Source organism: Egretta garzetta, unplaced genomic scaffold (genome assembly GCF_000687185.1).
Source record: "Egretta garzetta isolate BGI_Z169 unplaced genomic scaffold, ASM68718v1 scaffold68, whole genome shotgun sequence".
NCBI classification, from domain to species: Eukaryota; Metazoa; Chordata; class Aves; order Pelecaniformes; family Ardeidae; genus Egretta; species Egretta garzetta.
In genome coordinates this window covers 3456968-3478905 of record NW_009260774.1, presented here as the reverse complement: position 1 = coordinate 3478905, position 21938 = coordinate 3456968, and the positions used below count along the sequence as shown (strand labels likewise).

The window sequence follows — 21938 nt, the reverse complement described above, 5'->3', positions numbered from 1 at the left end:
AACACAACGATGTTTCACTGTTCTACGCACAGTCTACTAGTCTGTAAATGAAAGACTGTGCTTCCCCCTCAGCTATTGACAGGCAGCAGAAATCAAGCAAAGAATAAGAACTTGTGACCCACTGGATCATGGAAACTCTCCCAGCCTAACGCCTGACTCCTAAGCTAATTCTCTGCCTTTTTGGCAGAGTGAAGTTACTAATGCCATGGAACGTTTCTATAAGGAATTTTTTCCACAATCTTACTGGCCTTATATCCATCTCTGTTACTGAAGTCCTAGGAAGAAAACAGGAAAGAGTAAACTGATTGCTCCAACTTATTCCAAAACTCTGAGCTTTTATGCTTAGCTTGTGCTTCACGTACTTTGGGTGCTAAGCCAGCAAGGGTTCATGCTTTCTCTTTCCCTTTTTCTGACAGACAAAGCAAAAGAGAAACACAGAGAGAGATACAGGGGCCAAAGATGCCTACTTAAACTGATTTGATTTCATTGCTTTTTAAACATTTAGGAAGAGAGCTAAATGAAAGTTATTGACTGGGTCTAAAATTATAGAGGAGGCAAGAGACAACCAATTTCAGGTACCTCCAGCTTCAGTTTTGCATTTGACTCCTCCTCTCTTCTACTGGAGTTAACTCCCCTCCTAAACAAACCATTCATGGAGGCTTGAAAAATGGCTGAATCCTCCATCGCTCGGCCCCCTCCTAAAAAAAAAGTGAGACAGGTACCAGAAACTGAAATTACCCAGAAAGGGCAATAATAACTATAGACAAAAGAGATTTCAAAGATTAAAAAGTACAGTTAGCTACTTATATCCCATAGAAAGACAATGGGAATTGAGTACTTAACTGTCATTTTTTGCCTCTGAAATCTTGCTCCAAATCTCTAAAAGGAGAGTAAATAGCACAGACTATTGATTATGAGTTGAAGCTTTTTGCTATTTAACAGGATCTTGCACTCCTTCGGTGTGAGTTTAACTAGCAAAATCAGTTAAAAAAAGAATAAACTTTTGACTCAAAGTTGGCTTCAAAGTTATTTAGCCAGATGTTTAAGAAACAGGTTAACTCAACTCCATCCTCAACAGCAATGCCTGAAACGGAACTATGGTGCCTGCTTCATCACAAATTTAATAGCACCTTGAATTGCTAATACCTAGAAAACTTCAGAGATGCTGTTTTTTTAATATCACCTTGTATATCCAGACTGCAAAGATTACCTGTGGATAAGCAATTCCCCCTGGGAGTTGATCTCCCAAGTAAATCCTGAAGTTGTCTTGGGGTCCAGCTGAGCATCCCTTCCACTAGAGGGCCATGAGACACCTAGGAACTGCCTAGATAAAAAGATTGAGGGAGCTTTAAAGAAGTCTTTGACTATGCTTCTCATCATCTGGCCATTTCAATATTTTCCTTGTATTTGCAGGGGTCGTGGATGGCTGACTTGCTTAGAAAGCAAAAAAAAAAAAGTAAAATAGGGGAGCTTAATCTAGTAACACACTTAGTTTGCCAGCAAGCAATACAGCTTCAATTATATATTTGTAAAGTGTTTAGATAGAAAGAATAATCTGAAGAGTCATTACCATGGGGAACTTTACATGTAGACTTCCACAGACAAGCCTACAGATACACTGCATAATCAAACTACATCTATGTCCATTCAATGATTCATTAACAAATTTAAAAAAAAAAAAAAACTTCCTTAAACCATAAAAGCTCTTTTAGGTCTCTACCACTCCTTAGTAAAAACGGAGCTTCTGCTTATATTTAAATAAAATTTACAGGTTTCCCCCTGACCCCCATAATAAGCTGACTCCCTGTGAAATCCTGTCCTCATCTGCCCAATTTGTCTACTGGTGTGGCAGATAATTTCCTTAACAAAAAATCAACCAAACAAAAACGCACTCTTCTTTGACTATTGAAAAGCAGCTTCCAACTCCAACTGTAATCCAGTTCTCAAAAAGGAAAAAGAAAGTATCTCACTACCAAAAGTACTATTTTCTTGTACAGCAAGAGGATAAAGAGGATAAGTAACACAAACAGGGCAAACCCACTGCTTGTGTCAAGCTTTATTCCAGAATAAGAGTGCTATTGTTCATATACTTCTCAAACTGTCATGCAAAGTAGAAAGAGCACCTTACTGAGATGACTGGTTCCAATTTGTTCCAAACCTAGGCGGCCAGCAGCATGCACCTTTCTAACACAGACTGCCTAGAGCCTGTAACAAGGTCAAAGCTCGCACCTGGTATTGCAGCCATTTCATAATTTGAAAAAGCTGAACGGCTTTCAGCCAATGTATTTCTTTAACCTTAGCTGTCTTACCACCACCATGGGCAATCTGAGAAAAGGACTTCGCTAGGTAGCACTGCTGAAATCTGGAAGAGACTGCATCAGAAAGGAACCTTTCACGATTCCTTTCATTTCTGAGCAAACATGAGCCAGACACTTACTTAACTATCGGTTTTTGGCTCAAACTTTTTTGCTGAACAGTCAAAGGAGAAGGACAAAACTGAGTTTCTATATACCTATAAAAATCAACAAAATTCTTATGTTTCCTATATGTTTACTATCACTCAAATCAACATCTGTTATAAAGCCACTGGCAGGATGGCAAAACTGCCACTGCTAGAATGATTTTGATCCTCTGAAGATTCTAGAAACCTGGGAAGGCATGCAAGAAACCTCCACTCCACCGCAGAACACAGGCAGTGGTTAATGAAACCAGGCACAGGTTTTCTGCCATGACTGGAAAGATATCATGATCCAGCAGGTTCAAAACCCTATTTTTCTACTGACTGCTGCTGTCTGTCAATAAAGGAGGAGAGACCATGAACTGCTTCAGGCTAGCAGGTACTTTTTCATTTGGCCAAAACCATACAAATTTTTATTACAGATTTCATGAATCCTGAAACATAGGTAAGGTGATGGCTTTAAAACTCTAATCACACTAATCAGTCTGCCAAGAGAAGCAAGGTATGACACACAGATTTTTTTCTCCAAAAATACCTTAATTTTTACCATTAGGTGGCATAGAAAAAAAAGCTTTTCAACAGTTTACAACAAGTGAGACTAGAAGCATAATTCATACACATGACTGACCTTACAGACCAGGAATAATTATTATATATTCACATCAGTACATGCAACAGGCTAGTTGATTTTGTTTAAACATGTGAAAAGCCATGTGATTTTTCTAATGAGTTTTCATTCACAATCATCAGTATTTCTGATATCCTAAAGTGGATGTAGGACCTAGAAAGCTACTAGCAAAATTTGACTGCACCCTTAAAAAGACTGTTCCATGCCGTTCAAGAAAATGATCCGTATATATATATTTTTAGCATATTTCTACCACTCGTGGCCAAGCAAATTAGGCCCTGGCCATCTTAATCAGTAAGGAAAATGGTGAAAGGTCAAATAAATTTAGTTAAGAATTTAACATTTTATAAATGTAGACTCATAGCTGTATCTTCCAGTGTAACCACTCCATCTGTAACACTCAGTAAGTGGAAAATACAAATATTTTAAGAGAAATTGAGTAAAGAATTCTTTTTCTAAAAGTGCATTCTTCTCTAACACCACAGAAGAAACAGCTTGGGTGGTGAAGTACATCTAATTTGATATACCGAATAGTCTGGAGGCAATGGACAAAACCACATTCAATAGGCTCACCTTCCACTGCTGGAGAAACTCTTACAGACTCCAAGTCTACGGCATAAATTCTAACAGCTGCTTGGCTGCTCTAACATATACTAGGGGTGGGCTCTGTTAGTGCTGAATCTAGCTTCATCATCAAGAGGTTCTGGTAGAGTAATCAGGCAACTTAAAGTCCCGATGCAAAAAAGAGCCCATTTTCTTATTTTACTCCTACTGGCATTTTCAGGCTTCCAACTTCCTTACTGCCACCATGAGAAATACTAGAGCATTTATCATCTCTCTGGAGGAGGACAGAGATGTCTCACATCTCACTCCAACAAACAGACAGTCACCCCAGAACTTCACTAGAAGACATTCAGTCAGACTTCCAATTTTGCATCCAAATGCATGGGTCTTCATGCATGCAGTCTAATTGCACACCCCACTCCCACATATTTGCACATAACCACTGGTAAATTATTTACATGAGTACTTCTGAAGGTGCAGATTTAGTGGTTATGCATCACTGTTAGGAAATCATCTTCATGATCCCACCGTTCCCACAGTAATAATCTATTCTTGAGATTCATCATAGGCTCTGTTATTTCTGCCTCAAACCACTTACAGTAAAAACAGACCAAGTGTTTACCTTTATATTTTGAGCATCAACATTAGCTCCAGCTTCTAACAGAAGACTAATAACTGTAGTATTTCCTGCTAGCACAGCCCAGTGCAACGCTGTGTTTTTGTGATATTTGTCTCCCAGATTAACAGAAACATTAAATGTAAGTAGTAATCGGGTTGGATCCACACTAGAAAAGAAAATTTTTGTTAGTTCTACAGAAGATGAACTCAAATACATACCAACTTATTGTTAATGAGTTCAATTTCTATAAAGAACATTGATCAGGTACACTATGTAATAGCAAAGTGACATTATTTGCTGATGATTGTGAATGGCTCAAATTCCCTTCCCACCAAAGAGCAACTGCAATTCTGTGGACTTTTAAAGGAGCTCAGTAAGACAGCTTGTTCTGGGATGTCATGAAACACATTTGTTATACGATTCTGTTTTCATGTTTACCAAAACCTAACGGTATTAATGGATTTGTAAGAGCATGCACATGATTATACACCTGGCAGGTAGCAACCGAAGTTCAGAACATGCTATATTTCCACTTCACATTCCAAAAGATGAAAATAAAACACGATGCTAATGTTGGTAATGGTAGGTATTTGTAAAAGCTAGCTATGCTCCTCTCAACAATTGATGGAGATAGGCCCTTCAGAGCAGGAATCTAATTCAGACAAATACGCTCTTCGGAGAATGTTATTGTACACCAACTTTTTCCAACCATCTCCATGGGAAAATTTACTTTGTAAACTGAAAGTTCATATTAGTGAGTACTTCATCATAATATCCTCTCTCTTGAATAGGTCATTGTACTGGTTTTGGTTGGGATCAAGTTAATCTTCTTCATGGTAGCTCCTATGGTGGTGTGTTTTGGATGTGCTACCAAAAAGGCATTGATCAAGCACACACGTCCTAGCTATTGCTGAGCAGTGCTTGCACAGCACCAAGGCCTTTCCTGTTTCTCACGCCGCCCCGCCAGCAAGTGGGCTGGGGGTGCACAAAAAGCTGGGAGGAGACACAGTGGGGATAGCTGATCCCAACTGACCAAAGGGATGTCCCACACTATATGACACCGTGCTCAGCAATAAAAGCTACATGCAAGAAGGAAGAAGTGGGGATGTTTGGAGTGATGCCTTCTGCCTTCCCAAGTAACCATTACAGGTGATAGAGCCCCGCTGTCCTGGAGATGGCTGAACACCTGCCTGCCGGTGGGAAGCAGTGAACAAATTCCTTGCTTTGCTTTGCTTGGGCATGCAGCTTTTGCTTTATCTATTAAACTGTCTTTATCTCAGTTTTCTCACTTTTACCCTTCTGATTCCCCTCCCCATCCCGCTGGGCGGGAGCAAGCAAGTGACTGAGTGGGGCTGAGCTGCCTACTGGGGTTAACTCACAACAATCATAAATGAAGAAAGATAAAGGGGCAAATCTGGAAAGACAATTGACCAGTTAAACCAAAAAAAACCTTTCAAAAAAATCAAAACCAGTTACTACTATATGCCGCTTAGTTAACATCAAGGGAAAGTCAAAACTGCAGTGAGATATTACCTATGTGTTCTGTAAGCTGCCCACATTAAAGGTGTCATTCCATTTTGATCCATCATATCTACATCCTAAAAAAGGAAAAGAAAAAAAAAGTCGGTGAAGTAAGCACGCTCAAGATCCAGTAGATGTGAGGTTTGCAGTAAGAAGCAGTATTTTAAGACTAACCAACTGAATTGGAGAAAAAACTGGCAAGCTTTTAGTACATAGTAAAGTAACATTTAAAAATGAAAACAGACATTAACACCACCGTTGCAAAAATAGAACCATTCCAATCTATTTTGGAAACTAAGGAACCGTCATATTGTAAAAGACTAGTAATTTCTAGCTTACTATTAATCTTCAACATAAAGATATATACAGATGATGTACAACTACATTCAAAAGCATTAGAAAACTAAAGTATTTTATTAAATATTGGTGCATTAATTGATAATTTAACATAAATACCATGGCCTGAATCCTACATCCCACTGAATGCTATCTGCATCTATTTTTCCACTTGCAAAGCAATTTTCCTTAGTTCACTCAGTTCCAAAGGTATTTAAATATCTGGATATCAAGTTACTGGATGCCAGAAAATTTTCAAGTTTAAACAAAAGCCACGATAAAAGCAACGTACCCAGAAATAAAACTGATCCATAATCAAGTGGTGACTAAACTCATGGCTAAAAACAAAAATATACATTACTACATTTAACAGAACATAGCCACAGAATGACAAAACAGCACCATCCAGACAACTCTCTTAGATCCATCAGAAAGGATCTAATACCTACAGCATTTTTTCCTGTTATATATCCCTGCCTCACTACCACAGAAGTTGGTAATTCTTAAATACACTGAGGCCGATTAGACTGTCAAGCACATCTGGGCAAGTTCCACAGACCACCACTAACAAAATTACTCTAACTAAATGCAAGACCTAAACAGTTTTCCTTAGAGGCAACAGAGCTATGTCAATATTTCCTATGCTACTCCCCCCAGTCCTTACTAGGAGAATTAGGTTGAAAATGTTTCAGTAAAGTCTTTTGCTACAGAAACTACTGGAAGAAACCCAGAAAGTGGATGAAGTTGCTTTCTGTCACTCCCAGAACCTTCTTCTCTGCTCCAGTAGTCTGCCAAATGCCCAGCACCCTGGGATCCCCGCTCACGGCGCTGCTAGCCTGACCCACACCAAAGTCTTCCAGAAAATCCAATTTAGTTCTTCCAAATAATTGCTTTTAAAATGTCCTTAGCCTACAGAATACTTTATTTTTCTGTGTTTTTACACTGTTCCTTAATTAAAAAAAAAAAATCAGAAATTTAAAAAAACAGTTGATGGAGAGGAAAGAGAACCATTACTTTATTGCATTTTTTGTTCAGAAAAGTGTGACATACATTGAGACCGGGATCCAAGTCTATTTGCCCACAGCACTTACATAGATTAGATCCTTTTGGACCTACTCGGACCACACAACTGTTGCCACTCCCCTTAACCTCCTGTTGTTGAAATCATGAAGGAAATCAGAACCACAGCCTAACCTCAAGGTCATTCATCCTTGAGAAGCATGACTTTGACTCACAGGTCACTCTGTGTGAGCAACATATTTTGAAGACTGTACAAATTAATGTAACGTGAACAATCACTCTTTCATCTATAGATTTAATGTAGAAAAGGAATTCTTCATGACCAACAGCAGGGACCTGATTGCCTGGATGTTAAGTAAAACGATTCCTTCCGTGATTCCACCTGACAAATCAAAACTACACTTTGCACACTAGGTGACACTCAGCTAAAAGAAGAAGAAAAGAAAAAGCCATGAACTCCAGACTATTCCCTGTACATAAATTATCAATGCAGGCTACAGCTATTACTCGTATTAAGCTACAACGTGGGCTAAGGCAGATCCCTTTTCAAAGGAACTTTAACAAGAGGCAAAGCAAGTAAGATGGACTTGCATCCTGTTGTATAGATGTATACAAAGATGACGTAGTCGTGGATAGTAGACACATGCTCTAAGAATCCTCTCATCAAAAAACATTTTATTTTGCCATTTCATTACCACAATCACACAAGTGGGGCACTTCAGAAAGGAAGCTCTGTGGCTCCTTTTTACCAAAGGGCTGAGGCAAAAAAGTAAAACCTTCAGCAGCAGGTACATATTAGGAGACTGTTCTTCTGTTCTGGTGTGTACTAAGAGGCATTTTAGCATTAATTTCTTGTTTAACCCTCAGCGACAGGTCAATCTGATAATGCTCATGGAGAGATGTACCTATGCTGTTAAGACAACAGTACGAGCACTACAAGGACCAAAGGTTTCAACAGTAAGTGTTGCAATGATCAAAAACTGCACGTACTGCTGTCCTCTGGATGCATCTAAAGAGTGAACTCCATGGACCACAACTGGCAAATTTTTCACTATTTTCTGAAACAGAACAACTCTGGTTCCGAAAGAGAACAACTTTGCATATGCAAAGATAACCAGACATAATCCTAGGACACATACAAAGATTCCACAAAAAGTTTCTGGAGGGGCAAAAATGTAGGGGAGAAAGAGCTTCCTGCATGGAAAGGAGCTGCAGCAGCTATTCTGCTGCTTAACACTGCTTTCTGAAAGCAATAGAGCTGACGAGGTAGGATTCTGAATAGCAGACAGAGATCAGAGCAGCATTTAGGCTTACCAGGACATTTAACAAGCAATGGTCAAACCAGTACTGTGATACAATACAGCCTTTTCAAAAGCACAAAAAGCATCAAGAAACTCTGCTTAGAGGTGCATTAAATTGGACAGAAAGGGACCGGGAATTTGATCCTCTTTAGAACCATTACTGGTTATTTCACAAAACATGGACCTTCACAGAAAGACCCATTACACCCTTGTTCAGAATCCTGTTCTCCACAAGGAAAAGACCTCTTTCACGTGGGCTGTTGCCCAGGGAAAGGGAAACAGGCTTCTAAAGAGATGATATATTTAAAAGCATATAGTAAAAAAGATTTATTGGGAAGAGAGCTGTAAGGCTGAAAACATTGCCTAGTTTAGGAAAGGCATGCTAGTTATTCACTAGAAGAGGAGATTTTGTAGCTTTGTTGCGGACTGAACAGAGAGCAGACCGCCACGCGGGTCATCAAGCAAGGTAACACACAAAACTGAACTTGCTCTTTCAAACAACAAAAGCTCTGTTCTGAATACTCTAGTCCATTACATGCAGGGTCAGTTTTGACAATCATGAGAAAGAAACATGACTGGGCTTATAATTCTGTAACTAATGTGCTGTAGGTTGGGTCTAAGGAATAAACACTTGGTTCAGTGTCTTACACTGGCCCGAGCCCAGTGGAGAGAACAACCAAGGTTGGAGCACTTAAGAGCACTGCTCACGGACTGCAGCACCAAAGTAACCAAGGCTGCCGGTACCACACTGGCATCTCCCAACCTAGACGCCAACTACAGCTAGGCCATAGCTCAGCAGGCAGCCCTATGTAGCTCCAGACAGTAGTTAACACATAAAACTGCAGCTCTGAGACTAAAAAAATACATGCTTGATGAATAAGTGGTAGTTAAACTGAGTATGAAATAGTTAAACTATAATTTCAGCTCCAGAATATTTCTTACAACATGATTTTACCTTACTAGCAACTTTATAGTCACTCATTATCTGTGACTGAGGCGAGGTAAGTTATGTCACACATGCCACAGAATGAGAACACTATTCAACCATCCAATATACCTTATCCATAGCTTAAGTTAGGCCCTGATATGCCTTTGGCATTTTAAGCAGTGTCAAGCAGTCAAGTAGTAATGAGCATCAATTTTGAGTATTTTTAAGCGCCTTCCAAGCTCTTTTCAGTTTTTCTTTCTTGCAGTTTTTAAAAATAATAATCTTACCTAAACTTGAACTGTGCTACAGATTATGTTACTTGCTATCTGATTATACTTATACCCTGTGCTTGCCCCAGGCTTGATTTTGACCCAGGCAACCTACTGACACAAACAACACGAGCAAATTATGATACAGCCAGGTATTAGTCTCTCAAAATGCAGTATGAGACATCACTAAATAAAAAGCCACAGCTATCAGCCACCGCTGCCTCTTGGCTGAGTAGTACTTGGTGGCATGAAAGTAGGTTCACTTCCAAGGCCAGAGGGCATCTGAACAAGAGTTCTCCCCCTACACCACACTCCAGAAGCTAGAGGACTGGACTCGAGCCTCAGACTGGAAATTTTACCATTGCCTGCTGCAGCCCAGGGAGAGAGTGAAGCAGCAACACTGAAATCGGGTTCCAGCTCTGTCTTGAAAAGGGACAAGAAGAAATTAGGAGCAACTTCTTAATCCACCTGTCAGTTCTCTACACAGTTATGAAAGCTGGCTCTCCTCTGATCATGCAGGTCCACAAAGGCATCAGGATCAGAACTAACAAAGCACAACAGCCTACACTGACCTTTATTTTGACATTTATTTACTTGTCATTTACCACATAGGTACTACGATTAGGTTCAGAACAAGGGCAAGCCTACCCTTTGAATATACAAGAACCTGGCCTCTGTAAAGGCAAAAGGCAAAAAAAATTTTGCAGGCAGTATATAGGGTAAGCCCACATAAGCAAAAGCAGTTGAAGTTTTCAAACCCAAGTCATGGCATTCCAAAGGCAGTGAAAAAAAAATACAGAATTAATGACCTCATATGTATTTATTAAAGAAGAACAAAAAGCAGAATCATGTATTTCCCTTAGCTTCTACAGAAACCATGTAGTTTCTGTAACTGTATGTAGTATAGTTAGAGAACTATGAGTTTAGGGATTGTTATTACAATGCTGTAGATATTACTATATTTTAAACATCCAAATCAATACATAATTTTAATGTTGAACTTTTTGAAGTGCTTCCAAGAATTACTGTTAAAATTAATTCAAATTCATGGCATGGAAAGGATACCAAAATCATACTTGATAACATTTGGGGGATTTAATAAGAATTACCCTTCTAAAAACTATTGATAGGAGAGCTGTTTCCAAGATAATAGGTTTTAAATTTTAAAGCAAATTTTGTGCATTTATGTATGTACACATGTAAACACACAGAGCTTCTTTTGGACTGAAGCATTATATACTCAGATAAATAGGACAAGTCTGTACATAAACATGAGGACAAATAAACATTTACAGGGACATTTCATAATAGAACATTTTACTTCATTAATGCTATGCTTTAAACAAGTTTGCATGTGTAACATCTGCAAGATTTTTCTGGTGACATAAAGCCCACATACAATTATACATAATTTGTGAACAAAATACAGAACTTGTTCCTGATGAAAAAACATTTCTCTCCCACCATTCTCTCTTACAAAATAGCAATTATATATGATCAGCCTCTTCTTGTGCCTAGCTTACTCTCCGTCATACACTAAATACTGTTTTACCAAACAGTTCTCAAATACAAACTGAATACTTCATGGAGCAACAGTTTATTTTTTTACATGTACAGGCACAAATAATTTTCTGCAGCAAACTTAGTATTTGTTTTACACAGATCAAACCCACTGATTTCATAGTCATATTCTCCTTGACTCCCTGGATTGTATCTCACTTGCTATTTGAAAGAATAAGCAGAATACAGAAGTGTGAACAGCATTAGCAAGACTGTAAAAAAAGAGGAGCGCTTTGCCCTTTCTAATAGGTTTACAAAGTAAATGAAATTTGTGCACGTATCTGTGGGTGTGTAAATCCACAAATTATAATGCAGGGTGAGCAGCAAAAAGGTGTACAGGGTCTTGAGCATACAGAATGAAGGATGGGAGACAATAAGAACAGTAATGAATGTACATGCTATATACACACTCCACGGATCTAGCAGTAATATAAGAACCTAGCAAGAAGGTTTTAGGTTGTTTTGTTTTTTATTTACACATGCATGCAATTACTAACAGCAATAAATAAAAGTTGTGGACTGAGAGGTAAAAAAAAAAAAAAAAAACAAACAGATGACCTAAGACAATTCTTTGTCATTAGATTACCTATGTATAAACCGATGATTCTGTGAGGAATTCCAAAATATTTGCTATCATTGTCACTGTTAACATTTAAAGATTAAACTCATTAGAAATAAAGAATGGTAAACAGTTAACTGCTAAAATTTCCACATACCACACTAGACAGGTATGAATTAAAGTCAAAGTACCCACCCAGACCACTGTTAGAGGAAATTAAGTTACCAGGTGGCACATCAATACTGTATTCTACAATAAAAGACACTGAATTATTTTTATGTTTATGAGGCAAATATTTTGCATTTCCTGAATGATAGATATAGGTTGCAATTCTTTTCCTACTCCCATTTTTGAATAGAATCTATTTAAATATGATATTATTTAAAATTTACCTGTCCTTTTGCTATAAGGTAAGCAACAATCGAAGTATGTCCAAACTGGGCAGCCAAATGAATACAGCTACATCCTTCTCCATCAATTAGCGACGGATCTGCCCCATATTTCATCAGCTGTACAACCATGGATAAGTGGCCCTGTCTAAATGTAACAAAACACAAAAAACAAACAACTGAATAACTATATACATAAAAATTATCCAAATTTGAATATCTGAATCCAAGAAATATGTTTAGCAGTTAATTACACAACCAGAGCTTCTGCACTTTTAATTCCTACTTTGAAAACAATAATTGTCACCATCTGATTCTGCAACTGAGTAAGCAAACTCATTCACATAAGCAAATTCTATGCAGCCGATGCATGCATCACATGCAACTGGCTTAAGTGTGTTGTATACCAAAAGGCCAGTCAACAAAAAAACCCAAGTTACTAGTTTAGAAATCTAGTCTACGGTGACTTCTTCCAATCCACACATGAAACCTGCTATTTTAAGAGATGTCAAATTGGCTACATACTCTCAGTTTTTGTGGGGCATATGGTTTATCTTTCTACTATTAAAAACAGTAGTGAAATAAAAATAGGAAGAAAAAAAAGGAAAACTGAAGGCCTACACTTCCTCCACACTACATTAAAAGCTTAAGCATCTTTTCGGCATAATGAGCACAGGCTTTTTGTTGATTCAGTGCCTAACTGTCAGCACACAGTTTCTGACATGAGAAAAAAGACCTTTTCAATGTCAAAAGCAGCTTTGGACAATGCTTCACAGAACAACAGATTACAGCTATGAAGACCAGGAAATTTAATCATGCTTTTGTGCTATTAACACAGATTGTAGAGTGTGATCTGTGACAAAAAGAAATATACATGCTAAAAACTTTAACGGGAGCTAACCAGTAAGCCCTCATCTTTAGTAAGCAAATTATTTTGATACATTAAGTGTTCTAAAAGCTATTTTTGTAAGCCTCCTTTTGCAGTCTACAGTGAAAAATATTAATATGGACAGTATTCTTTTCCTGCCTATTTCTAGGCGGTTGTCTGAAGAAGCTGCTACTACTCAAAGGCTGCCTTCAATTTTCCCAGCCATTCATCATTCTTGGACCATCTTCTACATCACAGATCTGATTTTAATTGCATCTTAAAAAAAAAAATCCACACATGTAGTAGAATACCGTAAGGACAATGTCACACAAAATCATCCCAACCCCCATCTGCACAAGTGCTGCTGAACTTTGGAAGACTGACAAAAATAAGATCTCCAAAGTAAGAGTAAACCAAAGTAACTACAGACTCTAATTTTACTTTACTCTTTTTCCTGTCATAGCAATCATCTTCCTCTACATCAGAAAGAGATAAGAAAAAACCTGAATTATATGCTGAAAGCTCCTGTAGCTCAAACATACCACATTCACAGTGTACCCAGTTATCAATGACTGAATTAAATCTTGTGCAAAATATTCCCAGAAAATACAGCAATTTCATAAATCAATCAGTAGAAGATTCCAAGTTAAGAAAAAACACAGGAAAAGGAAATTCCAGAAGACTTTTCCCCACCTTGTTGCCCAGTGAAGTGGGGTAGAATTTAAATCTCCTCCAAGCTGATCAACAATAGCACCTTTTGATATATAGTATCTGGAAAAACAAAAATAGTAAACATTATTGTTTGTCTTGGTTAAATATAAAGGACACACAGTAAGCATGTTTGATGTTATGCGAAACAGGCAGTTACAGACTGGAAGATCAGAACCTTTCCTTGCCTTCATATAACCTTCCTTCTAAGAGGTCATGCATATACGTTCAATTTTTTGCCTTTTTGATGTGGGTTGGGAGAGTACGGATGCTTCCTACTGTGTTTTAAACATGCTGCTGTTTCCTAGTTTGGTTCTAATGTAAATCAGAACAGTTGCTACATATGTATTAGTACAAACTGTCTTACCACAGAAATTTTTAATAAAATGGATTCTTCTAAAATATTTAGGGGTTGCTGCATCAAAAAGAATTCTGAATTAATGGTAAGAGAATATGTTGCTTAGCACATTTAGAGAATTTTGGCTAAAACAGCAAAATTGTATACAATTCAACTTGCAACACGTATCACCACTGAAACGGCCCCGCTGAAGTCATCGTTCCAAGAGCTCATGCTTAAGTTACGTGTTTAGCCAAGTACTAAGATTTTTGGATACTTCTCAATTGTTTTTAACAAAGGACAAAAACATCTGAGTGTTTAAAAAATAATTCTAAATGGTGGGCTACAAATCATTTTTCCCTCGAGAACATTTCTAAGAAGATGAGCTACCTGTAGGAACAAAACAAATTACCCATATTTAACTGCAGCAATACATACCACAGTCATTTGTACTGTTTCTGTAAACTGTTTTCCTTGTTGTTTTATACGGGACACTGAACTGGCAATATTAATCTTCCTTTGTGAAAGAAAACGCACACCTTACAAAGAATTAATGTTTTTAAGAAACGAGCCTTTCCAGAAGGCTTCTAGGTCTTCATTCACTACTGTATAATCCATTGGAAAGAAAAAGTTATTCCTAACAGACCTTTGAAAAGTACTATTTTGCTACAGATTCCTAAGTGCTTACACATATTTCAAGTACGCCTGTCTGCAGACTTTTCGCTTTCAAAATACCTGTCAGGTATATACGAATCCTGCTCTCCCACCCACACAAACTGTCCTTCAAATCCTCAGCATTGAGTTTCTGGCACCTCAATTTCCTCTAAGTGTTTCACGACATGGCAAGAAGAAAGGCAACAAACAGAACAATTTGAAAAACATTAAGTAACTACCTTCTTTTTTTTTAGTGCTTATTGATTCAGAGTGAAACTTCAACAACAGCACAAAAGTTACCTTCAGGAACAGAAACTGAAAAATGCATTAACTATCCATGTCCACAATAAAAACATTTAAAGGAAAAGTCCTTTCATACAGTTGCTTTAGAGCCAAAGACTTTGTGAAAGACTTGGTCCCGTGTACGTGAAAAGACAAGGCATATATAAAGTAAAGGGACAACGTAATTTTGTTATGGTGAAGCAAAGTCTCACCTACCAAAGAACAAATTTGAAAAAGACACTGAAAAGTTATTTAGTCCCCCTTGGGAAGGATTTTCCAAGGAAATCTTGCCTAGATAAAAGACAGCACAGAGAAATTCACAGTCAAAGCTTGGATCCATCTCGCTGATGTGACAGCCACTCAAGGGGAGGTGAACATTAAACAGACTGTCTTCATTCAAACACTGGTCCCCGCAGAAACACAGAATATGTTCAGATTCCACTAAGCAGCAGCACTGCTTACTGGTTAGTACATTTTATTTAGAAGGAATAACTTGCAGTTTGACGACTGGGAAAAGACAAGGCGGTGATCTCCTGCCAGATGGTGCATTGAAATAACATTTTATGTTTCATTAAGGGTGTTCTTAGCCTAAGTTGAGATTTATCACTGCATTTCAGTTTCAGTACGCATAAAGGGTGAGATTTTTCTGCAAAACCAGACTGAGAACTTCATCTCCTTGTCTAGGTAGATCTTGCAGAAGCAATTTTGTGCTTGGTGAGAATGTCCCTGGAGAAAGGAGGAACTGGGCGGTTCTACTCTCAGTGAGTCATCTCAGCTTCCACACCAGAAGATACCAGGTGTGCAAGTCCTATTTAAGCAATCTACTTACATGCAAAGCAAGCAGATCTGATAAGAGGTTGCCATAAGAAAATACCTCCACTGATCTCTGCATTAGGATCACTAATTCTTTGCCAGGCATTTGAAAACCGCCCCAGCTTGCGTCCAGTGCTTGTGGAATCAAAGTGCATGCAGTCACTGCTGCTAGAAGGCGGAAAAGTAGAAGAGAAATCCTTGTCTGGAAAAAGTTTGACACAGGGAATGGGGAAATGCAGTCAGTAGGTAACTGTAGAGATAAAAGGCCAATTTTTGCATTTTTACAAAATTGAGTTGAAGACAGACCAATAGGTAAGTGTCATGATGAAAAGAGAATTACGTTGTGGATGCCTGACACTTACCCCTTTCCTACAGAAATAAGAAAAGCTTCTGTAGTTTTCCTTATAAAATATCAATGGGCTTCACTGGTATCTGTGCTGAATCTTAAGTGTCACAACAGACAGCATGAGAAAATACCAAAAAGAGAAGTCTAATTCTAAGCCTGCACTCTCCACAGATGAGCTGCTAAGCTACTTAATGGGGAAGACTGTATACAGTCTATACCCAGTAAGGAAGACACTGAGGTCTGGTACCATGAAAGCAGACTGCTTACACTTGGACTCCATCTCTGTGATGCCAACCTCACTAGCCAACATATTTAATGCAATTATCCATTGCACATAGTGGGCACAGACAGTGGAGACTTGGGGAAAGATGTGATAGGATCAAACAAAAAGAAACACACAGAATAATTTCATTCTAAGGAAACAGAATAAGCCAGTGTCTCACAAGAGAGCGAGCAAGAGAGTGCACAATACGCTGAGGGATATAAACTAAAACAAATCAAGACCCCCTAAAGACAGAGGAACTTGGAGCCTAAGAACTGCATCAGGAGGAATGAATTTTACATGCAGATAAAGACATTAGTAGTCACATGCACTCTAGTAAACAGCAGGAAGAAAATGCAAGGCAGGATGTCAGTGATGGAGATGCATCAAGAAGGGACAAAAGCATATTGTTGAGGAAAAAGGAAGAATTAAACACACTAGATTTAAGAACATTCAATTAAAGTTCCGTTGAATTAAAATACTCCAAACAAGTTTCCAGCACTCAAATGTAGGTGGAGAGATCTCCCTAACATATAATAAAGATCTAAATGGAAATTCAGATAGAAATTTAAGCACAGACTTCCATCTATCCGAGTAAGACATTTTCATTTTGATTCACCTCTATGTCCAATATAATTGCTATAGCAGGAAATTGTTAGCAATGTGCTTGGAGGGGGGAAAAAAAGGTAAAATAAAACATGAAATACTCGCATGCTAAAATAATACCTTCACAAATTTAGCTTCAAAACAGGACTAATGGGGAATTTAAAATTTGATCCAATTTTACTCTGTGAGTGACAGAAGACCCCCAAAATTATTTAGGCCTTTTTTTTTTTTTTTTGGTTTTGTTTTCTTTTTTTAAAGATGAAGCTGGAGAATACATAAAGTGCTAGTGAACCATTAAGTCTTAATCAAGTATTATACAGGCAGATTCACTGCACTGTGAAGCTAATACAGAAACTATACCTAAGTTAATACAGAAACATTATCCATAATATACGCCTATTTTTTCAAATGCCTCATGTCATACTGATGTTTTTAAATTATGATAGTTGTCTCAATGCCATTCACTTTTCAGACCTTATAAAGACATATCAAATGAGATGGAGTATCTGTAGTACATCTTCCAACAGCTCAAATAAGATGAACAATTCATTGCACACAATTCATTATGCATTCAAGATAGATAAAAAAGTGAGCTTAAAATATAACACTTGCTTTTAGATGCTGTACTTTTCTTAAAGAAAAACAGCTATCTGAAAAATTTTACGTATTTCAGTTATTTCACAGCAAGTCATAAGATGCTAGCCATAAAGAACTAGGACAACCCAGAAGGAAAACAGGATGAAAAGGAAGAAAACAACAGGTCTAAAACGTACTCTCACAAAAAAGGTTATTCAGGTAAACCAGGGTCCTCCATCACTTTTGGAAGAGGGTCTCTTTCAGCGTGGCAGAAAGCACATTGGTTTACCTACCTTACAATGAAAGGAAGACAACAAATGCAGAATTATGGTTTCCGTGATAAGCTTCTACCCGCAATAAAGATATAAAACCTGTTGTGCTACTTATTGCGTATAATAAAGAAAACTCTTTCAGAAACACAGAATTCTTTCACAGAATTGTTTAGTTTGGAAATGACCTTTGGAGATCACCTCGTCTAACCATCCCTGATCAAAGCGTCTGGATCATGTCGTCCAGGCCCATGACCAGTTGGGTTTTGAGCATCTCCAAGGATGGAGAGTTCACAACCTCTGGGCAATCTGTGCCAGTGCTCAGTCATCTGCAGAGTAATGTGTGTTTTAATTTGTGCCTTCTTCCTCTTATCTTGCCCCTGGGAGAAGTCTGAGTACTCCCAGGTACCAACAAAAGTCTGGCTCTGTCTCCTTTACTCCCTCCCATCAGGTATTTATATACATTGATAAGACTCCAGGTATTATATGACCAGGTATCCCAGGTACTTATATACATTGATAAGATCCTCCTTGAGGATCTTACATACATTGACAAAATAAGCCTTCTCTTCTCTGGGCTAAGAAGTTCACGCCCTTGCAGCCTCTCCTCATGTCAGATGCTTCAGCCCCTTAATCATCTTTGCACCCCTGCACTGGACTCACCCAGTAAGTCTGTATCTTTCTTGCAAAGGGGAATCCACAACTTCACACAGATGTTCACCTTCAACATTTGAGTAGAGAGGAAGGATCACCTCCATCAAAATGCTGGCAATGTTTTTCTTAACAAGGCCCAGTATAGCATTGACCTTTTTTGCCCACAAGGCTGCATTGCCAGTTCAGAGTCAGCTTCCTGTCCACCAGGACCCCAAGGTCCTTCTCATCAGATCTAAATCTTTATCTATTTACATATATTTATGTATTTAACCTTCTTTTAAGAGAATCATAGAATCATAGAATCATTTGATTGGAAAAGACCTTTAGGATTGTCAAGTCCAACCATACCTGTCCACTACTAAGCCAGGTCCCTAATTACCTCATCTACCTGGCTTTTAAATAAAATACCTCCTGGGATGGCGACTCAACCACTTCCCTGGGCAGCCCGACCCAATGCTTGACAACCCTGTTGGTGAAGAAATGTTTCCTAATATCCAGTCAAAGGCTCCCCTGACGCAACTTCAGGTCATTTCCTCTTGTCATATTGCCCATCACCAGGGAGAAGAAACCAACACCCACCTTACTACAACCTCCTTTCAGGTGGCTGTAGAGGGCAATAAGGTCTCCCCTCAGCCTCCTCTTCTCCAGGCTAAACAATCCCAGTTCCCTCAGATGCTCCTCAGAAGACTTGTGCTCCAGACCCTTCATCAGCTTTGTTGCTCTCCTCTGGACATGTTCCAGCAATGCAACGTCTTTCTTGTAGTGAGGGGCCCAAAACTGAACACAGTATTCAAGGTGTGGCCTCACCAGCACCGAGTACAGGGGCACAATCACTTCCCTACTCCTGCTGGCCACACTATTTTTGATACAGGCCAGGATGCCATTGGCCTTCTTGGCCACCTGGGCACACTCCTGGCTCATATTCAGCCGGCTGTCAACCAGTACCCCCAGGTCTTTTTCCACCAGGCAGCTTTCCAGCCACTCTTCCCCAAGCCTGTAGCGTTGCATGGGGTTGTTGTGACCCAAGTGCAGGACCCGGCACTTGGCCTTGTTGAACCTTATACAGTTGGCAGCGGCCCATTGATCCAGCCTGTCCAGATGCCTCTATAAAGCCTTCCTACCCTGAAGCAGATCAACACTTCCACCCAGCTTAGTGTCACCTGCAAACTTGCTGAGCTGGGTGGAAGTTCTTTTAAGAGAACTGCATTAGGACACAGAAAGTCCTTTAAAATCAAGATGAGAAACGTGAACCTGAGATGATCTAGAAACTCGAGGCCTGGTCTAATGAAGGTGCTGTGATGGACATACACAGAGAGAATGTGCTTAAATGAAGATGTTTTGCATTTGTTTTTATGTGTAAGTACACACATTCAGTAATAAGAACTCTTTTGAAAAGTGGACTGACTGAAGATGTGCCGTTTACGCAAATTCAAAAATGGACCGACTGAAGATGTGCAGTTTATGTCAAATATTCTAGAAACCTGCTGATTCCATAATATCTTGTGAATTTATATTTAATTGCACATACGTAATGCATTGGTTTGTTACTGGCAGAAGAAAAAAACAAACCATATTCTATAGACACTCATGATTTGTAAAACAGCAAGTACTAAGAATTATCCCTTCAAAATTTAAGCTCTCCATGTTCTGAAAGACATTAATAGGTTTTAAAACATAGTCTCAAATATTATGCTCCAGATTTTACAAACTGAAAGCAGAAAAATACCCCAAATCCCATAGCTCCCACTATTAAAGACTGTTATTACTTGAAAGGAGGAGTGCTGCATGTTACCTGTTCTAACAGCTGTGGTTTTAAAATGCAAAGTTATTTAAGTTAAAACTTCTTGAAATGCTGAATGAAGTAGAAATTGCCCCTTGCATCATATTAATGTTGCTTCCCGAAAAACATTCACTACCATCTAGTACCAAATTTCCCCTCCTCAAAAAAACCATTTGGTATTTCAACAAGTATACCACAGTATAAACAAACCGCACATGCAGCTGAACACCTGTTCCACAGGTTTATCTCATCTGAGAAGTGTCTGAGCTTGACTTCTGGATATTTAACAGGTTTTATTTCTGTTAACTGTGTCATCAAAACATTGCTGCCAAAATGGAAATCCGGTCTTTTGACTACTCACCCACACCCAAATCTCAAGACCAAAAATTGAGTTTTTAGGAGAATTAAGACTATTTAACAGCTTAAAAAAAGAAATCAACATTTTTAATGACACGATTGGTTTATGTTTAACTTAAAGTGTAATACATACTTCACCAGATCTATCCTGTTGTTGATTGCAGCCCAGTGGAGAAGTGTTACGTTTTCTTTGTCTGGTTGTCGTACATCATAACCTGCTTCCACCAACTCTCTACATCGTTCGTATATTCCATACCTTGAAGAAGAAAGTAAGATTTTTCAAAGTTGCTAACTTGGATAAAAATGCATTCGGCAAATGCCATACTTATGGTCACAATACAAAAACTTCAACAGAAAAGAAATGAAGCAGAAACATTACTTTCTGTTTCTATATGATTACAGATCTCTTGCACCAAGAAGTTTCCACTGGCAGAAGCTATATTAACCAATTCAAGATTTTACAGAAAACTTGTCCCCAAAGCAAGATATACAGTAGAGCAAGGGAAAATATAGTTAAGTATTAAACCAAGTATCAATAAAACTCCTCTTCACAGAGACTCCACTACGTTTGTTTCTCCCACCTCTGTTCTCCTTCCTTTCCACCTCTTGAAGACCAAGAGAACTTAGCCAACTGATTTGACAGTAACTTCCCAAAATTCTGATGACAAGATCATCAGATCAATTACAAACAGTAACAGAGCTCAAACACTTCCCATTTTTCTTCTCAGGTAACAAACAAATAGCAATTTGTCTGATATAAGTTAGTATCATCTACTTTTTTATACCACTCCAAAATTCTGTACTTTGATATAAAATTAATTATTTCATTAAAGATGACTATTAATTGTGAGCTACCATCATTTGAAAAAAAATTTGCATACATTTTGAAAGTTGAAACAATTCAGGAAGCATAAACATCAATTAGGCATCTAATGTGGGACTAACTCCAACACTAAATAATGTGTCTTGATGCTTATACTGTTTTACCACCTATTTTTAGCGGCAATAAAAGAAATGCAGAAAGGCAAGTAAAGATTACATTTCAATGCCTGTACAACCCACAGGGATTTCTCAAGTCTCAAGGAGAAGACTGATGTGTGGGCAAACCCTGAAATCAAGATCAATGACTTCTGACATCCAACTTCTGCTAGAGCAGAATGTTAACAGCCTCTCAAAGTTGGAATTGAAGCAAGTTTTCCTTATGCTGCTCCTATGTTCTACTTCCTGCAGAAGAGAAAGCCTTAATGCTTCTTTGTTCCATTTGATCAGCTTGA

At 38.4% G+C, this 21938-nt stretch overlaps 1 protein-coding gene across 2 annotated transcripts in view; it reads right to left on the bottom strand.

Moving 5' to 3' along the window:
- Positions 1 to 21938, bottom strand: part of ZDHHC17 (zinc finger DHHC-type palmitoyltransferase 17) — a 71330-nt gene that overhangs the window by 26243 nt on the left and 23149 nt on the right. For both annotated transcript variants that reach the window (XM_035901670.1, XM_009646278.2), the window contains exons 3-7: positions 20798 to 20920; positions 13714 to 13791; positions 12156 to 12300; positions 5803 to 5867; positions 4273 to 4435 (exon numbers count right to left, since the gene is read on the bottom strand). In XM_035901670.1, coding sequence (XP_035757563.1) covers positions 4273 to 4435; positions 5803 to 5867; positions 12156 to 12300; positions 13714 to 13791; positions 20798 to 20920 — 574 coding nt within the window. The remainder of the gene's footprint in view (positions 1 to 4272; positions 4436 to 5802; positions 5868 to 12155; positions 12301 to 13713; positions 13792 to 20797; positions 20921 to 21938) is intronic.